Raw genomic sequence first — 17,220 nt, 5'->3', positions numbered from 1 at the left:
CTTTATGTTGAGAAGGGGTGTTGACATTATGGAGTAGGGGAATGCTACTGCTTGATGTTCTTGGAGAGACTGGTAGCTCTGGGTTTCAGGGCTTATCTGGCATAGGAAAAATCTGTAGGTTTTAGGTTTCTGAAAAATAAAGTGAGAAACTATTGTGGAGTCTCAGAGCCCTGGATATTCTGTTTTTTAACATTTTTAAAATTGTGAAATACAGCATATATACAAAAAAGCAATGAATTTCAAAGTACATTGTAACAAGTAGTTATAGAACAGATTTTAAAGTTTGGTATGAATTACAATTCCACAATTTCAGGTTTTTCCTTCTTGCTGCTTAAGACACTGGAGACTAAAAGAAATATCAATATAATGATTCATCAGTCATACTCATTTCTTAAATCCTTCTCCTTTGATCCTTCTCCCAATCTTTAGGGGTATTTGGGCTATGCTTATTCTAACTTTTTCATATTGGAAAGTGGTGTTGACAATATAGGATAAGAGGATAGAACTAGTTGATGTTCTTGGAGAGGCTGGCCTCTCTGAGATTCAGAACTTATCTGGCTTAGGAGCCACTTGGAAGTTGAAAGTTTCTGGAAACTAATCTTATCATGTGAAACTTTTGTAGAATCTCAGATAGAGCCCTCAGTGTTCTTTAGGGTTAACAGGAATGGTGTTGACCAGCGTTTGGCAGACCATGGTAATTAGTAATATCTAGCTGAAGCTTATGTAAGAGTAGCCTCCAGAATAGTCTCTCAACTCTATTTTAATTCTCTTAGCTACTGGTACCTTATTATTTACATTTCCTTTACCCCTGTGTGTGGTCAGGAAGGTGTTGTTGAGTCCATGGTGCCAGGGGCCTTCTCATTTCTGAGAGTTCTCTCCCATGTCGCAGGGAGACTTTTACCCCTGGATATCATGTCCCATGTAGGAAGAGGGTAATGATTTCACTTGCAGGGTTGGGCCTACAGAGAGAGAGAGAGAGAGAGAGGCCACATCTGAACAACAAAAGAGATTTTCTGGATGTAACTCTTAGACATAACGACAGGTAGGCTTAGCTTTTCCACTGTAGATTTAAACTTCATAAGAGCAAGCCTTAAGATCAAGGTCTTGGCCTACTGACTTGGGAGTCCCTAATTAAGAGAGTCTCAGAGGTTTCCCCAGTGGGAAAGTTTAATAGTTCCATATTTTTTTCTCTAGTCCTTCAAGGTACTTTGCCAATACCTTTTTAATTATATTCCCAACATACTCTGGATGTATCTAGGTATTACATTAAGCTAGAATTAGAAGCTCTCATTCTCAATCGGTGCTCCACGTATTTGGGTTTGTTTTTTTTTTTTTCATGAGCAGGCTCCGGGAATCAAACCCGGGTCTTGAACATGGCAGGTGAGAATTCTGCTACTGAGCCACCATTGCACCGCTTGTTTGGGTTGCTTAAATGAGCTATCCAGACAGGTTGAGTTAGATTATGTGCTACAGAAAATTTAGGTTTTGGACAAAATAAACCTCTCTTCCTTTGATCTCATACAGTAGGTGAAGTTATAAAATACAGACAGTGTCATCCTTTACCCTGTATTCTGATTTACCTTAGTCCCGACCTGATTGGATTTGTTCTCATATCTAATTGAAGTCTGATCTCTTTTTCAGTTTCTTTAGCATTGTTGTCTGTAGCAATGCTGACTCTCAGGGCTGCAGAACTCCAACTCTGAGTCTTAGAGCTCAGGGTATTCTTTAGGGTTTTCAGGAATATTGTTGATTGGGGCTTGGCAGACTGTGGCAGTCTGCAATATCTAGCTGAGGCCTACGTAAAAGTAATCTCCAAAAAAGCTTCTCGACTGTATTTGAAATATCTTAGCCACTAAAACTTTGTTACATTTCTTTCCCCCCTTTTGGTTGAGAAGGCATTGTCAATCTCATAATGCCTGGGCCAGGCTCATCCCTGGGAGTCATGTCCCATGTTGCCAGGGGGACTTATATCCCTGGAAGTCAAGTCCCACATATTGGGGAGGGCAGTGATTTTACTTGTAGAGTTGGGCTTTCCCTAATTGCTTTTTTTAAAAATTTATTTTATTTATTAAATATACCAACATACAAACACAAACGTTCTTACCATATGATCATTCCATTCTACATATATATATAATCAGTAATTCATGATATCATCACATAGTTCTATATTTATCATCATGATCATTTCTTAGAACATTTGTATCTATTCAGAAAAAGAAATAAATAGAAAAAAAATTCATATACCATACCCCTTGCCCCTCCCTTTCATTGATCACTAGCATTTCGATCTACTAAATTTATTTTAGCATTTGTTCCCCCTATTATTTATGTATTTATTTATTTATTTATTTTTATTTTTGATCCATATGTTTTACTCATCTGTCCATAAGGTGGATAAAAGAAGCATCAGACACAGGCTTTTCACAATCACACAGTCACATTGCGAAAGCTATATCATTATTCAGTCATCTTCGAGAAACATGACTACAGGGAACACAGCTCTACATGTTCAGGCAGTTCCCTCCAGCCTCTTCATTACACCTTAACTAAAAAGGTGATATCTGTTTAATGTGTAAGAATAACCTCCAGGATAACCTCTTGACTCTGTTTGGAATCTCTCAGCCATTGACACTTTATTTTGTCTCATTTCGCTCTTCCCCTTTTTGGTCGAGAAGGTTTTCTCAATCCCTTGATGCTGCTGAGTCTCAGCTCATTCTAGTATTTCTGTCCCACGTTGCCAGGAAGGTCCACAACCCTGGCAATAATGTCCCATGTAGAGAGGGGGAGGGCAGTGAGTTTGCTTGTCGTGTTTGCTGGAGAGAGAGGCCACATCTGAGCAACAAAAGGGGTTCTCTTGGGGGTGACTCTTAGGCCTAATTTTAAGTAGGCTTAGCCTATCCTTTGCAGGATTAAGTTTCATATGACCAAACCCCAAGATTGGGGGCTCAGCCTATTGCTTTGGTTGTCTCCACTGCTTGTGAGAATATCAAGAATTCTCCACTTGGGAAAGTTGAATTTTCCCCCTTTCTCACCATTCCCCGAAGGGGACATTGCAAATACTTTTTTATTCACTGTTCAAATCACTCTGGGATTTATCAGGGCATCACTCTGAACAAACCTACAAAATCTCATGCCCACTCAAGGTTCCATGTACTTATGATGTTCAATTAAGCTCCACATAAGTTATATTAGGAAATGCACCAGTCAAAATATAAATTTTGTACCAAATAAACATTTTTTGCTTTAGTCTCACATATAAGTTAAAGTTTTAAAATATAAATTACCATCTATTTTCAACAACTTGCAGTATTAACATTTCTTTGTTCTTCTTCATGCAAAAATATCTTTAAATTTGTACATTTAGTCACTATCATTATACACTCTAGGCATTCCTAGATTATACCATCTCAGTCTTTTTTTCCTAGATTATACCATTGTCTGTCTTTTGTTGTGATTTCATTTGTGCCCCCAGGCCTCCTCCCTCTATCATACTCACATTTAGCTTCATTCAGTGTTCTAACATTGTATTAGTTAGGTAGTATTGTGCTATCCATTTCTGAATTTTTACCATCAGTCCCCTTGCACAATCTGTGTCCCTTCAGTTCCAATTGCCCAATATTTACCCTATTTCTATCTCTTGATGACCTCTGTTCTTTTTTTTTGTTGTTCCCCCTATTATTTATTTTTATTCCATATGTTCTACTCCTCTGTTGACAAGGTAGATAAAAGGAGCATCGCACACAAGGTTTTCACAATCACACAGTCACATTGTGAAAGCTCTAGCATTATTCAATCATCATCACGAAATATGGCTACTGGAACACAGCTCTACATTTTCAGGCAGTTCCCTCCAGCCTCTCCATTACATCTTGAATAACAAGGTTATGATATCTACTTAATGCGTAAGAATAACCTCCAAGATAACCTCTCCACTCTGTTTGGAATTTCTCAGCCTTTGACACTTTGTTGATGACCTCTGTTCTTAACTGAAATTCTCCAGGTTCATTCATTAATGTTAGTTCATATCAGTGAGACCATACAGTATTGTCCTTTTGTTTCTGGCCTAATTGCTTTTTAATCTCTATCCCCTTCATCGTCATTCACTGTGATAAATTACCTCGGTCTTCCTTCAGTGAGTTACTCAGTTTTCAATGATATCTCCTATTTCTAGAGTTTAAACATTTATTTATTTGTTTTGTGATGATGGTTTTGGGTTTTGCTTTTTTTTTTTTTAACCTTTTTTCAACTCGTTCTGGTTTGTTTTGTTTTTAATCATTTTGTTTTTATAGACTACATGTTCCTTGTATGTTCTGCAGGTGAAAAGATTGTGAAGAGTATCTCTTTTTCCATTTATTTATTCCCCTTGAATCTTTATCTTTGCCTGTCTTGTTTGTTTCTCCCTCCCCCCCTCCTACTCTTCTTCTCTTTCCCTCTCTTAACTTCCCTGTTATTCTCTGTCCCCATCTTCCTTCTTCCCTTCCCTTCTACGTCTTCCCCTCCCCCCTCCTCCTTCTCATGTGGTGGTGTGTTTGCATCCTTTTCTTCATCACCATGGCACTTCTTTCATCTTACCCATCCTAGGGCAGCATTTCTTAGAGGTCGTATTTGCCTGATATGTGGGGGTGAGTTCTAGACACTGTGGGGTGTTGGAAGAGCCATGTGTAAGAGGGGACAGTATTGGTAGACTATCTCCTGACAGTGAGTGAATGTGTATACTGGAATTCACTCCCTCCAGCTGGGGGTGGGCCTTGGGCTGGGAGTCAGGGCAGCATAACTTCCTCAGTCTTCCCTTTCTCCACAGCTGTAGAACCATAGAGCCTGTCCTTACATTGGATCATTATAGGGAGTCCCCTGAGTGCCTCTGCAGGGAACAAAACAGTTATCCTGAACAGAGACGGCTGAAAAGATGCTTGGACAAATTCTCTGAAATGCAGTTGCCAAGATAAATACCATAAATGTTAGTTTGCTGGGAAGCCAGAATCTGAAGTCCAGGTGCAATTAGATCAGTCAAGAAGAAGGCAATATAGTGAATAAAAGAATATGTTAAATGACACAAAGAACATGAAAAGAGCAAAATCCAGACTAAGAAACTGCAGGATGGATGTTCAGGCCTTTCAACCGAATGATTACAAGGGAAGATAGGAGATGGAGGGGACCATCCAAACAGAACTGATTGAGAAACATAACAACCAGTTGCCAGATATGGGCCTTATTTGGATTCTGATTAAAACAAACTGTAAACATTTTTCTAATATATAGTGGGTGTTTATTTTGGGGAAGAAATGAACAATGGTTGGATATCTGTCCCTATTAAAAAATCTTCACATTTTAAGGAGGAATAATGGTATTATAGTTATATTTTAAAAAGTTCTTATCTTTTAGAGGTACATTCTGAAATATTTACAAATGAGTATACAATACCTGGGATGAACTACAGAGTGATCCACAAGTGAGGGTATAGATGAATCAAACTGAATTTTTGCTTAAAGATTTGAATCATTGTTAAAGTGGAAAAACAGAGATATTGGTGGGATAAATTAATTTTTTATCAGTAAATTCATTTGGTAGTAGACCAGACATTTCCAAATATTCATTCAATCCTTTATTAAAGCTAGGTTCTAGGGATAAAGCTATGAATAAGAGAGGCAGAGTCCCTGTTCTTAGGAAGCTTCCATTTTTTTTTTATTTTTTTATTTTTTTTTATTTTTTTTATTTATTTATTTTTTTTTAATTTTTTTATTAATCAAAAAAAGAAAAGAAATTAACACAACATTTAGAAATCATTCCATTCTACAAATGCACTCAGTAATTCTTAGTATCATCACATAGATGTATGATCATCATTTCTTAGTACATTTGCATCGATTTAGGAAAAGAACTAGCAAAACAGCAGAAAAAAATATAGAATGTTAATATAGAGAAGAGAATTAAAATAATAATACTAATAATATATATATATATAAAAAGGAAAAAGAAAAAAACAAAAACAAAAGATACAAACACACAAACAAACAAACAAAAAACCATATTTCAGGTGCAGCTTCATTCAGTGTTCCAACATAGTTACATTACACTTAGGTATTATTGTGCTGTCCATTTTTGAGTTTTTGTATCCAGTCCTGTTGCACAGTCTGTATCCCTTCAGCTCCAATTACCCATTATCTTACCCTGTTTCTAACTCCTGCTGGTCTCTGTTACCAATGATATATTCCAAGCTGATTCTCGAATGTCGGTTCACATCAGTGGGACCTTACAGTATTTGTCCTTTAGTTTTGGGCTAGACTCACTCAGCATAATGTTCTCTAGGTCCATCCATGTTATTACATGCTTCATAAGTTTAGTCTGTCTTAAAGCTGCATAATATTCCATCGTAGGTATACGCCACAGTTTGTTTAGCCACTCGTCTGTTGATGAACATTTTGGCTGTTTCCATCTCTTTGCAATTGTAGATAATGCTGCTATAAACACTGGTGTGCAAATGTCCATCTGTGTCTTTGCCCTTAAGTCCCTTGAGTAGATACCTAGCAGTGGTATTGCTGGGTCGTAATCCATTCTGCCATTCTATGTCTTTTGATTGGGAAATTCAGTCCATTAACTTTTAGTATTATTACTGTTTGGATAATATTTTCCTCTACCATTTTGGCTTTTGTATTATATATATCATATCTGATTTTCCTTCTTTCTACACTTTACTCCATACCTCTCTCTTCTGTCTTTTCGTATCTGACTCTAATGCTCCCTTTAGTATTTCTTGCAGAGCTGGTCTCTTGGTCACAAATTCTCTCAGTGACTTTTTGTCTATAAATGTTTTAATTTCTCCTTCATTTTTGAAGGACAATTTTGCTGGATATAGGAGTCTTGGTTGGCAGTTTTTCTCTTTTAGTAATTTAAATATATCATCCCACTGTCTTCTAGCTTCCATGGTTTCTGCTGAGAAATCTACACATAGTCTTATTGGGTTTCCCTTGTATGTGACAGATTGTTTTTCTCTTGCTGCTTTCAAGATCCTCTCTTTCTCTTTGACCTCTGACATTCTAACTAGTAAGTGTCTTGGAGAACGCCTATTTGGGTCTATTCTCTTTGGGGTGCGCTGCACTTCTTGGATCTGCAAATTTAGGTCTTTCAGAAGAGTTGGGAAATTTTCAGTGATAATTTCTTCCATTAGTTTTTCTCCTCCTTTTCCCTTCTCTTCTCCTTCTGGGACACCCACAACACGTATATTTGTGCGCTTCATATTGTCATTCAGTTCCCTGATCCCCTGCTCAAGTTTTTCCATTCTTTTTCCTATAGTTTCTGTTTCTTTTTGGAATTCAGATGTTCCATTCTCCAGTTCACTAATTGTAGCTTCTGTCTCTTTAGATCTACCATTGTAGGTATCCATTGTTTTTTCCATTTTTTCTTCTTTGTCCTTCATTCCCATAAGTTCTGTGATTTGTTTTTTCAGATTTTCTATTTCTTCTTTTTGTTCAGCCCATGTCTTCTTCATGTCCTCCCTCAATTTATTGATTTGGTTTTTGAAGAATTTTTCCATTTCTGTTCGTATATTCAGCATTAGTTGTCTCAGCTCCTGTATCTCATTTGAACTATTGGTTTGTTCCTTTGACTGGGCCATATCTTCAATTTTCCGAGCGTCATCCATTATTTTCTGCTGGTGTCTGGGCATTTGATCAGATTTCCCTGGGTGTGGGACCCAGCTGGTTGAAAGGTTTTTCTGTGAAATCTCTGGGCTCTGTTTTTCTTTTCCTGCCCAGTAGGTGGCGCTCGTGGCGCTCGTCTGTCTGCACGGCAGTCGGCCCGGGAAACCGCGCGTGGAGGGCGGGGGGTGTCGCCGGCGCCCTGGCTTGGGGGAGTGCCGGTCCTAATTGCCCAGCTGGCCCGAAACGCCAAGCGTGACGGGAGGGCCCCGCTATCCAACGTTCCCAGTCAGACCGGGGAGCCACGTGCGTGGAGGGGACCCCAGTTGCCAGCCGCCCCGGCCGGGAAAACGCGCGCCCCTCGGGTAGCTCACCGCAGCAGATTCTCCCTGCCCGTTCAGCTGTTCCAGACTGGGGTAAGCTGTCTTTTTGGTCTCTGTCGTGACTCCGGGAGCTGTTTCGTATTGTTTCTGTTTCTTTAGTTGCTTTTCTGGAGGAGGAACTAAGACCCGCGCGTCTTACTAAGCCGCCATCTTCTCCGGAAGTCAGGAAGCTTCCATTTTAAGATCTAGAGGGACTTGGGGTGGAGACAATAAACAAGTAAAGTAAATAAATACAAAAATCTTAATTAGTGAGATATGCAATGATGAAAATTAAACAATGTCATTGACAATGACTTGTGAAGATCACCAGCCAAACCTTATTGAGGATGTGCCATTCATGCCTGTTGCGGAAGGGGTCTGGTAATTACTTGCTGAATTTAAGCTGGTGTCTTGAATGTCAAGAAGGAACAAGTCAAGTGAAGGTCTGGAACAGATTCAGGTAGGAGGAATGGAAACCTCCAGTCACAGAAGGGAGCAGCAAGAGGAGTTCCAGCACTGTGAGGTGCTTCGTTTGAACATGACATAGTGTTTACAGCTCTGTGTTCGGTTTGGGAAGGATACCCTGTTTTATGTTCATCAAGTGTTCAGTATCACTTGCCAGTATGATATCTTTTCAGGGGGTATCCCCCAGTGGAAGTATCAGGTGCCTTAATTTTAATTGAAATTAGATGGGAGAACACTCATTACAGATAATTGTATTTATTGCTGTCCCCCTTTTCAGTGTCATTTTTGTGACAAGGCTTTTATGAACCAAGCTTTCCTACAAAGTCATATTCAACGTCGCCATCCTGAAGATTCTCACCTTGGTAAGTAATGAGCTCTATTTCAAGAGCTATTTTCTTTCTGAAACTGATTTTTTTTTACACTGAAATATGATTCTGTGCATATCGTAATCCTTTTAAAAAGAAATATCATTCTCTTTGTTCCTTCATTAGTTAAATATTGAGCCCCTACTATGTGCTACTGTGCTGGGAGCTGGGGATATAGTAACAAAGAAAAGAAGGTTCTACTCTCTTAAGCCTAATGGTAGGGTTGGAGGAAACAATAAAAACAAATAAATGAATAAAAAATTATTTTCAAATGGAGGTAAATGCAATAAAGAAAATAAAGCAAAAGGAGAGGATGGAGCATAACTCCGTCCATGAGTCAGTGAAGGTCCTCTCTGAGGAGGTGGTGATTAGAGACCTGAATAATAAGGAGTTCCCAGTCTTGAGAAAATCTGGGAGAAGAATATCGTAGCCAAGGGAAGCAGTAATTGTAAAGGCTATGTGGGGGATGCAGCATGGTTTCTTTGTGAAACATTGAGAAGGTTGGTGGAATAAAGTGAGCAAGGCAACGGCTAATGAGGTTTGAGAGGTAGGGCCAGATCACACAGGGTCTTGATGGCCCTGTGCGGGAATATGGATGTTTTGCATGCATAATGTGAAGCCACTGGAGGATTTTAAGTAGAAGAGGGGCATGATTCAATTTGTACCATAAAATGATCACTCTAGTTACAGGTGCAGAATAGACTGTGTGTGTGTGTGGGGGGGGGGGGGGTTAAGGGGAAGCATTAGGAAGAGTGAGTAGACTGCCCCAGTATCCTAGGTGGGAAAAGATGTCAGCTTGGACCAGAGTGATGCCAAGGGGTGGACGATGGTGAGAAGTGGAGAACGAAAGGATATGTTTCCCACACAGAACTCACAGAGATATGATTTGGTATGATAGGAAGAGACGAAGCAAAGATGATCTTGGGTTTTTGTCCTATATGTTTAGGTGAATGGTAGTGATATTTACTGAGATTAAGAACTGAGACTAGGAAGCAGGTTGAGGGAGGAAAGAGAATTGAGAGAGTTTGTGCTGGCCATGGCTGAATTTGAATCATACATGTAGTAGACATGCAAGTATGGAGATGTTGAAGATCTGGAGCTCTGATTAGAGGCCCAGGCTGGAGATGTAAATTGGGGAGTCATTGGATGAGATCATCAAGAAAGAGAAGAGAGAAGATGGTTGAGTTCCAGCCCCAAAGCTCTCCCAATACTAGGAGTTCAGGAGGAGCAGCGGAGGAGATTGATAGCAACAAGGCAGGGGGAAGAACCAGGAGAGTGGTTGGTCATGGAAACCAAGGTGAAGACACGTTTCAAGGAGACAGGCAGTGGTGCGCTGCATCAGAGGCACAGAGTAAGATGAAGAATGACAGTTGACCACTGGGTTTGTCATGATAGAAGCTGCCAGTGTCCTTGACCCAAGCAGCTTCAATGGTTTCATGGGGGCAAAAGCCCAAATAGAGTGAGCTGAGCTGAGAATCATAGTTGAGGAAGTAGCCATATCGAATACAGATATTATTTCATTAACTTTTGCTAGGAAGAGAAGCAGAGACATGAGGCATTATCTGGAGGGAGATCTGGGCCACGGGGAATTTTTGTGTTGTTTGATATGGGAGATATCAAGACATATTTGAGTGTTGTTGGGAGTTAACCAGTACATGGAGGGGGAAATTGAAGAAGCAAGAAGAGAAGGAAATTCCGTGACTTACCAGGGAACCAGGTTTCTTACCATTTAAATGTTCTCAGAAGCGAAGAATGCAAGGTCTTTTTCTCTGTGAGATCAAACCCACAGAAATTCTCATTATGATCTTATATATTGTAAGTATCTGGATGTGTGTACTTCTGACTTGTTATTATTCTCCCCATTTTGGGCCAATTTTTCCATTCCTGCCCATTTAAGGTAAATAGATTTATATAGAAAATAGCTAATTAAGCTTTGCAAAAACAATATAAACAGTATAAAAATCCGTTTATTAAAGCCATGGACCACTGCTACTGTTTAGCAATGTATTGGAAAAATTAGACAGATTGACTATTTTAATTAATCTAGCATTCTTCAGTGTGAAACTGACCTTTCTCTTCTGTTTCAGTATCTTACTCTATCTCATACTCGTTTCAGAGAGTATTTCAATCTCTGAAATGAGTATTATTTCTTCAGGTCATCTTTGAGATTCTGACTCTCTACTTTGGTTTCCATACCTTTCATGTCTACACTCACAGACACATGTATATCCATTCAATCATGTGTACATCTCCATGTAAGTACATGTACATAAGTATTCTTCCCTTCACTTGTTGCTTCCTTTTCCAACTCTCCGAACCTCATTTTTGCCCTAGTTAACAGGTTATGGTCCGAGTTAGCATTCTGAATGTTAGCCCTTTGCTGGGATTAGCAGGGTTCACTGATGGGGCTCTCAGCAGAGCTCGGTGGGAGCCAGAAGGATAGTGACCATAGAGATTTCAGTATGGTAGTCATGGGTATTGCTTCCCTACTCTGATTGAGACAGGCATGTCCAAGAGGAGACCAGAGGGCCATTGGGTCAAAGCAGTTGTGATTATTCCTTGTCACCGTTCTTGCTTTCTGGGTGGAGTTCTCTCATACTGTCACTGTAGGAGAATCCAACCTCAACGCAGGGGCTCAAAGAACTCTGCCAAAAATAATTCAGTGCCCAGTGATAGGAAGGACTCCAAATAAACACTGAAGAGCAAAAAATTGGCTCACGTGACATGAAAAAATATTGAATATCCCAAGTAAGAGTAGTTTCCTTTCTGTTATCAATATTAGCATGCCCCATAAATTTTCAGATATATTATACAAGAAATGGAGTTTTAACAAGATATTTCTGTTGTGACAGAGTATAAGAAAAAGGTGCAGACTGATAAGCTCCAGGATGAGATCAACATGTTGAAGGAACAGCTGCAGCTCACCAAGTCTCAGTTAGAGGCGGCACAGCACGCACATGCAGTCAGATTCTCTAAGGTACGATACTAAATTCTGAATCAGTGATATTTTAATTACAATTATCTGTATGTAATTACGTTGTTTCAAGGACTCTAATAAGCAGAGGACACTCATGGATTCGTAGAACTGGATTAAATGTGATTATATATATTGCCAGTCCACTCTTTAGTATCTTAACCAACAAAGCACATCACTGGAAATACAGTTCTGCTCTGATTTTTGAAGATTTAGAGCTTAAAAAACAGTTTCCATTTGCAAAAGGATATGTTTCCATCAAAGATTTTAACCCCAAATGCCCCATCTACAGAAGTATGTCAAAATAAATTTTGTCTTTCATTACCAGCCATCCCAGGTGTCCAATTCCTTGCTTATTTGTCATCTTGATGTTCCTTATTTTTACAAGTTAGTTTCTTTTATATCTTAACAGGATTCCTTTCCTGGTCTGAGGTACCTAATCACTGAAGAAGCATTCCATTTTATGTAGTCTTCAAAGGGCACATGCTTGAATTTTTTAAAAAAAAATTATTGACATAAATCACATACTATACAATCCAAAGAAAGAAAGGATTATTAGGTACTCTATGGAGCCTGAAAAACGAAAGATGTAGAAAGTTATCATTTGTCACACTTTTGTTTTGATTCTTGTACTTACACTCTACACCTACCAAGTGAAAAAAACTCTCTGGTCCCCCCAACACCTGCTAACCACTAATCTACTTTCTGTCTCTGCAGATTTGCTATTTCAGGATGTTTCATATAAGTAGCATCTTACAGTATTATCCTTTTACATCTGTCTTATTTCACTCAACAATAATGTTCTCAAGGTTCACCCATGAGCTTCATTCATACAGAACTTTAAAGCCAGGTACCAAAATCTTTTTCAGGAGTATGAAATGCAAAAAACCAAAGAGGAAGAATTTCTGAAGTTATTTGATAGATGGAAAGAAGAAGAAAAGGAGAAACTAGTTGATGAGATGGAAAAAGTCAAGGAGATGTTTATGAAGGAGTTTAAAGAATTAACTTCCAAGAATTCAGCATTAGAATATGTAAGTATTAAACTGGAGGTTCTCATGGTATTGGTAGAGTTTAGTGTTATTGTAGGAGGTGTTGTTGACATGGTATTATGACCAGAGGATCCATAAATTTCCTTTATCGTGCCCTTGTCCAGATAGCCCTCCTATCTTAGAGACTTGGGGGAGCCTGACATACAGAAGACAGAGCAAGTCAAGGTGTGTTGTTGCCCCAAACACCAGTGCAGAGCGCTCCTAATGGGGGCATTTGGTCAGATCACTGAAAGGTCTTTTATTCCTTAACTGGTTAGGTTTAGATAGGCTTAAAACATAAATGCCCCCCCATGAATTCCAGTACTTACCAGTGTCATGCCTGGAAGGCTCACCAATGTGGGAGGATAAGGCAGCAGACCCAGAAAGCCAGAGTGAGACTGTTCTAGTTTTTTAGCTGCCAGAATGCAACATACCAGAAACGGAATGACTTTTTAAAAGGGGAATTTAATAAGTTGCTAGTTTACAGTTCTAAAGCCAAGAAAATGTCTCAGTTAAAACAAGTCTATAGAAATGTCCAATCAAAGGCATCCAGGGAAAGATATCTTGGTTCAAGAAGGCTGATGAAGTTCAGGGTTTCTCTTTCAAGTGGAAGGGCACATGGCAAACACAGCGTCATCTGCTAGCTTCTTCTCCTGGCTTCCTGCTTCATGAAGCTCCCCAGGAGGATATTTTCCTTCTTCATCTCCAAAGGTCACTGGCTGGTGGACTCTGCTTCCTTGTGACTATGTCATTCTAGTCTGCTCTCTCTGAATCTCTTTCATTCTCCAAAATGTTTCCTCTTTTATAGGATTTCAGAATCTAATCAAGACCCACCCAAATGGGTGGAGACACGCCTCCAGCTAGTCCAGTTTAACAATCACTCTTGATTAAATCACATCTCCTGGGAGATGATCTAATTACAGTTTCAAGCATATAATGTGAATAGGGATTAGAAGAAACTGGCTGCCTTTACAAAATAGAATTAGGATTAAAACATGGTTTTTCTAGGGTACATACATCCTTTCAAACCAGCGCAGAGACCCTTTGCCAGGCCCCTCCCTTACCCAGGCCTGGCTGGTAAGGGGGTCAAGGGGTCTGCCGCAGGCAGGGTGTGGGGGATGTGGCTAAGTGAGCCCCCTCTCTCCATAGGAGCAGCCCAGGTCCACAATGACTTGGTCATGTGCATGGGTGAAAGAAGCAAACTCAGCTGGGCAGGACCTTCATTCTCAGTGAAGGCTCCTCCTGTGGAAAGTGGCCAGTCAGTGTCCTCCAGCTAAGAATTCTTCAGGACTCCCTGGGCGGGTTGGAACCTGAGTCACCCTGGGGGAAAATTAAGGAAGGCAGAGGAGGAAAGATCCTTGAGCTCCCTCTAGGGGCCAACAAGGATTGTAACCTAAAACAGAAGAGTATTTTTGGAATACCGCTAAGATCCTTTTCTAAAACTCATTAAACACTAGCTCAAGGGCAGCAAACCGTGACCTGTTTGCAGACCAGATCTGGTATGCTACCTCTTTTTGTATGGCCCATGAACTAAGAATCGTTTTTACATTTTTACATTTTACGTTTGGTTAAAAAGTCCAAAGAAGACAATTTTGTGACCCATGAAAATTACGGAGTTCAGATTTCAGGGTCCATGGTAAAGTTTATTAAGGAACCCAGCCAAGCTCATTTGGTTCCACGTCATCTGTGGTACTTTGAGTGAGAATGGCAGAGTTGAATAGTTGTGACAGAGACCATATGTGACTCGCAAAGCTGAAAGTGGTTACTCTCTGGCCTTTTACAGAAATGTTTGCTGACCCGTATCATATCTTTTAAAGCAAATGTGGCACAATATTAATAATTGATGAAAGTGAAATGAATGTTCATTGTAATAGTCTTTCAGATTTTCCATTACTTGAAATTTTCAAGTAAAAAGTTGAGGGGAAATAATTTTGAATGATGGGAAATAATTTTGAATGGCTCACTGTCTCTGTAGCTCATCCTTCAGCCAACTTCCTATTGGTTATCCCCACATCCCCTCTCCATGGCTCCTGTTCTTTCTAAGCATCAGAATTCCTGGCAATAATTTCTTGACCACTGGTTTCTTTCTCCACCCATACCCTGGGATCTTCTCCGGAGTGCTTATCTGTGGTGGCTTCTCAAAGTGAGAGTGTACTACCTACAGAAGTGGATTTTGATGCTAAACAACTTAAGTCTGGTTTCTTAAGTCTTCTCCATCAAAGCTACACTTGCTTCCTCCTTGGTGATAAGCTGCCAATTACAGTTCTTTTGCTTGGGATTTCCTCCATGGTGCTGTGCCCCTCCTGCCAGAATAATTATGGAAGAAGAAAATTTTTCATGGTTTTACTACTCCTACCTTTTAAAAAAAAAAACACGTTTTATTGAGCTATAATTCACACACCATTCATATAAAGTGTATAATTCAATATTTTATAGCATATTCCCAGAGCTCTACAGCTGTCACCATAATCAATTTGAGAACATTTTCATTCCCCCAGAAAGAAACCCATTAACAACCACTCCCCATTTTCCTTGATCCTCCCCAACCTTAGGCAACAACTAATCTTCTTTCTATCTCTTTGAATTTGCCTATTCTGGACATATCACATAGATGGACTCAAGACTCATACAATGTGTGAGCATTTGTGCCTGGCTTTTTTTCAGCATAATGTTGTTAAGGTTCCTCTATGTTGTCACTTATGTCAGTACTTCATTCTTTTTTATGGCTGAATAATATTCCATTGTATTTGTCCATTCTTTAGTTGATAGACATTTAGACATTTAGGTTGTTTCCCCTTTTTTGGTTCAGAGCAGTTTTTTAATTAATAGATTTTTATTTTTTAGAACAGTTTTAGATTTACGAGTTCCCATAAAACACCCCCATCCCACACAAGACCTCCCCTGTTATCAACATCTTGCATTAATATGGTAGATCTGTTACAATTAAACCAACATTGGTATGTTAATATTAAGTAAAATCTGTACTTTATTCAGATTTCCTTAGTTTTTATCTAATATCTTTTTTCTGTCCCAGCAGTCCATCCAGGTTCCCACATTACTTTTAGTTATCATGTCACCTTAGGCGCCTCTTGGCTGCAACAGTTTTTCAGACTTTCCTTGTTTTTGATGACCTTGAAGATTTTGAGGAATACTGTGGTCAGGTATTCAGTAGGATGGCCCTCTACTAGAATTTGTTTGATGTTTTCCTTATGAGCAGAAGTGGGTTTATGGGCTTTTGGGGGGAATCTTCATTCTCATATCAAGGGGACATACTGTCTGCATGATTCAATGCTGGTGATGTTGATCCTGATTACCCACCTGATTGAGTGCTTGTCAGGGTCCACTGCAAAGTTACTCTCATCCCACACCCCCTCCTTCCCATACCGTACTTCTTAGAAGGAAATCACCAAGTTCACCCACACTTAAGGAGCGGAGAGTTATGTTCCTTCACCCATTTGTATTTGAAGTTAACGTATTAGCATTCTGTGGTTTCCTGAGGATTTTTACCACCATAAAACTTTGGGGATAGCATAACAAGCAAAGGGTAAAATTAAAATGTTATGTCCCAGAGGTATTCACTGATGTGTTTCTGGATGGTGTTGGGCTCTTCACTAAATTGTCTTATTTAACTTGAGAATCAGCTGAACCCATTTCTTCTGTTTCTGACAACTGTTGCTGCCCACCAAATTTTTAAAGATGTGTTGTCTAAGATTAGAAAATTAGGCTTTCCTCTCCTGTTTTCCTCCTGTACGCTCTCAGTTGGAGAGACCAGAAAGCAGTAGAAACAAACAGGAAAACCTCTGGAAAGGAGATGTAGGAAAAGTGAAATGAGGTTCCAGTTGGAGAGTTAAATTTAAAATATGGTTACATGCTCCCTAACTTTATTTTTTTGTTTTAGTATATAAAAATATAAACATTTGATCAGTGACCTTGAATTTTATTTTAGCAATTGTCAGAAATACAGAAGTCCAATATGCAGATCAAGTCGAACATAGGCACATTAAAAGATGCACATGAGTTTAAAGAAGACCGTCCTCAGTATCCCCAGGATTTCCAAAATGTGATACAACTTCTCGATAGTCAGGTATGTGAAATTGGGTGATAACTGCAATAGTTGCCTTAACTTTTCTAATTTATGTAATTTATGGTAAGTGTCATTTATAGAAAAAATGTTTGTTTCTTTCAGTGATCATGAGGGTGACTAGTTTTCTGGCTTTTCTCCTGATACGTGTGTAATTCATATTAGATGTTCAATAAATGCTTATTGATTGACTGGCAGTTATGGATGGAGTTCTTTCTTTAAAATACAGTTGGCAAATGTTCAATAAATGCTTATTGATTGACTGGCAGTTATGGATAGAGTTCTTTCTTTAAAATACAGTTGGCAAA

General features: G+C 39.3%; 1 protein-coding gene across 1 annotated transcript in view; it reads left to right on the top strand.

Moving 5' to 3' along the window:
* DZIP1 (DAZ interacting zinc finger protein 1) overlaps positions 1 to 17,220 on the top strand; it is an 89,236-nt gene that overhangs the window by 18,625 nt on the left and 53,391 nt on the right. Inside the window, exons 6-9 of the mRNA XM_077158540.1 lie at positions 8,742 to 8,826; positions 11,682 to 11,806; positions 12,673 to 12,834; positions 16,778 to 16,915. Of these exons, the coding sequence (XP_077014655.1) occupies positions 8,742 to 8,826; positions 11,682 to 11,806; positions 12,673 to 12,834; positions 16,778 to 16,915 (510 nt within the window). The remainder of the gene's footprint in view (positions 1 to 8,741; positions 8,827 to 11,681; positions 11,807 to 12,672; positions 12,835 to 16,777; positions 16,916 to 17,220) is intronic.

The sequence above is a fragment of the Tamandua tetradactyla genome, chromosome 4 (genome assembly GCF_023851605.1).
Source record: "Tamandua tetradactyla isolate mTamTet1 chromosome 4, mTamTet1.pri, whole genome shotgun sequence".
Classification (NCBI taxonomy): Eukaryota; Metazoa; Chordata; class Mammalia; order Pilosa; family Myrmecophagidae; genus Tamandua; species Tamandua tetradactyla.
This window is presented reverse-complemented; position numbering and strand designations above follow the sequence as displayed.